The sequence below is a fragment of the Notothenia coriiceps genome, unplaced genomic scaffold (genome assembly GCF_000735185.1).
Source record: "Notothenia coriiceps isolate Sejong01 unplaced genomic scaffold, NC01 NC01_scaffold00021034, whole genome shotgun sequence".
NCBI classification, from domain to species: domain Eukaryota; kingdom Metazoa; phylum Chordata; class Actinopteri; order Perciformes; family Nototheniidae; genus Notothenia; species Notothenia coriiceps.
In genome coordinates this window covers 993-3,974 of record NW_011353735.1, presented here as the reverse complement: position 1 = coordinate 3,974, position 2,982 = coordinate 993, and the positions used below count along the sequence as shown (strand labels likewise).

The following is a 2,982-nucleotide window of genomic DNA, read 5'->3' as shown; positions in this document are numbered from 1 at the left end:
CAAGGGTTATGGATAATCCCGTCAGAGCATTGTTTCTGAGAGGACATGTTTTTTTTTTTTATATATATATATATATTTTTTTAAATAGGTCTTTTTTATGCAGGGAATCGAAAAACACAAAAATGACCCTGATTTTAATGGGAAATCTTGCAAATGGATGTCTCAAACCTGGCAAAAAACGAACTAAACTGAACTAAAAATGCATGATTAGAAACAAGTGCAAGCATGTTTTGTTTTTTTCAAATATGGTTGTCTCGACCAGTTTTGCAATTCTTACCATTTCCAGGTTCTAACTATAATATCTGGAGCCAAATTAGACCCCATTATGCATGACAAAGAATCTTTACATGCCTAGTAAACAACATATTGCATCACATGCTCTGAATAGGGTTCAAAAATGTTTATTGGTACAGTGGAAAACATTTCAATCTAGCTTTTGTTTCATAGACTAGCCACAAAAACAGTGGACACCTCAGCACATGTGGGATGGAGTATTCAATATAACATAAATTAAAAACCTATTGGCCAGGGTTTTTTGCTTGGTTTTTAGCTCAGGAACAGGAGATGTTGAAGAACTTAATTCATCATTAAAGCTTCAAGTGACATCCATTCCGGCCTCTCAGTTATTTTCAAGCGTTCTCCTCCACCAGTAGTTTGAGGATCCCCTGCCTCCTGGCTGTGTACGGAGTCTGTTTGAGTTGAAGGAGGTTGGCAGGAAACAAGTTCCCACTGGGAGCGTACATCTCCACTCCCTTCTGCCCCATCAGGGAGCGCAGCGTCTGGTTTCTGGACAGCATCTTATCGTAAAACTCCACCCCTCCTTGGGCGTAAACGTGTGACACTCCTGCCGCTCTCCGGTCCGAGCTGTTGTCAATCCAGCTGCGCACCGAATCAGAGGCCAGGAAGAAGGACACGACCCCAAGTCCCAACGCCAGAATGTTCACACCACCCCGGAACAACAGAGGCCCAGTGTGAAGCCCAAACAGCTGCTTCATTAGCACACTGTACACCCAAACCCCCCCCAGGCAGACTGGGGCGACAGCGGCATTCAAGACGGGGCCCGCGGACTGCAAGCGGGCCACTTCACGTGCTATGGCGAACTTCTGCGCATCGAGGGACAGCACCAGCGCCTCCTGTAGAGCAGAGCCGACCTCGCTGCTCCAGTCCACCGCTTTGCCGTCGATGAAGATGGTGCGGTTGGTGATTCCTTTCGAGTCATCCGACGTGCTGTTGAAATTGGCCGGGATGCCAATTTGTGCCCCGGCAGGAAGCCAAGGGACCCCAGCGCCAACAGGATGGAACCCATAGGAGGCGAAGGCGGAGAAATTGTCAGGTGAGCTGATACCGTAGTCCTTTAACACCTATGAATGACAACATTGGAATTTTGTGTTCAAAAAGCAATTATTTGTACATTATAATGCTATGAAGGCAATAAAGGTCATTTTACTACTAGGCGTGCCGCAATAAAGAAAATAACAAAAGGATCCCAGTTAGGAATCCATTGTTTTTATTTGTCATTTGTTTTACCCGCAGAGGTTAACTTATCTCCAAAATAAACAGACCCAGTGTTGGAAACCATTTTAAAAATTGAATAAAGTAGTTTTGAGATTAAAGTTTGATGAAGTACGAGCTAATCGCTAAAATGTTCTTAGCTTGTTTCCTGATGACAAGTTGTAAAATAGTGTAGCGCCCAGATATGGCTAGAAACCGGAAAAAAATGTAAGTTTCCTTTCCGTAATATCCGTCCATTACAGGCAACCAAAAACGCACCATACCTTTGTTTAAAATGATAGTATAGAATAATATTAGGATACACTTATTTAATAAGATGTATCACATGGATGTAGTAATCTTTAGACATTTTCACGTGGAAATGTGATATTATATCTTTAATATTGTAGAACGTGAATTAAATGAGTGCTTTGTGATTAAATATTTCAAAAATGTAATCAAACCACTCATCATTGTGAGTGCTTAAATGTATGGAAATAAAGGTTTGTATCTCTTTTTTTTTTACTAGCATCAACTGACATAACAGTAATTGCTTGATTGTTGATTTTAATAGTTCAATAGTTGGCATTACAGGGAACTTCTAGATGTAATCGTCTTTAACATCTTCACCATTTGCAACTACCAGTACCATTGTACTTAAGTTGACATCTTCTGTTATTGATTGTTATCTTGAAGATGAATTGGACATCTCTCCCTACCTGCTGGAAAACATCCTGGAGCTTTTCAGACATAGTGACCGGCTCTCCTTTGGACCAGGCCTGATAGAGCTGCCGGTAGGTCATGTCGGGGAACATGTGGTAGAACATGTTGGCGCCAAAGACCCCCCCACAGCTCGTGATGAGCAGCGGAGTCCTGTACTTCTGGAGAAGCACTGCATACTTGAGAATACGATACGCCATGTCGCCTCTTTGCTTTCAACTGATTTTCTGTCAGTTATGTTCTGCAGACTTCAGCAGGAGGCATCTGTGAAGGAGATAGACCACATGTGTATGAGTAAAGAGGTTCGTGTTTTGATAGATATGCTAATTTAATACAATATAAAGTAGGGCTTCAGAAATATTCAAATTTCTCTCGATTTTGGCTCCCCACAATTTTATGAACTAAGATATTGATAATTTAAATGTGTGCTCCGCTCGTAGAAAACGTTCATGTTGTACTCCATTGAAGAACAGTTTTATACAACATATGGTATGGCAAAAATGTGTACATTGGCATGAATGTACGAAGTGTAACATGAAAGTCAGAGGAGTGCTCTGATTTAATAAATGACATTTTATTAAATATTTTGTACTTAAAATCAATTACCTGAAAATAAAAACTCAAGTAAGGTACATATACAAATTCGACTAAAGAACAACACTTATTGTAACTTAATGCAGCACCTTCACCCTATAGAGCAAAAATTGTGCATTCAGTGTTGTTCTTTAGTCGTATTTTGAGCTTAACTTGATTTGACTTTACTTTTATTTT

At 40.5% G+C, this 2,982-nt stretch overlaps 1 protein-coding gene across 1 annotated transcript; it reads right to left on the bottom strand.

The window, feature by feature from the left end:
• Positions 1-385: 385 nt before the first annotated feature.
• On the bottom strand, positions 386-2,474 carry tmem177 (transmembrane protein 177). The gene is made up of 2 exons (XM_010779998.1): positions 2,211-2,474; positions 386-1,361 (listed from the first exon to the last, which is right to left on the bottom strand). Exons 1-2 carry the CDS (start codon positions 2,409-2,411, stop codon positions 630-632), a joined length of 933 nt encoding a protein of 310 aa, XP_010778300.1. The 5' UTR covers positions 2,412-2,474; the 3' UTR covers positions 386-629.
• Between the last annotated feature and the right edge of the window lie 508 nt (positions 2,475-2,982).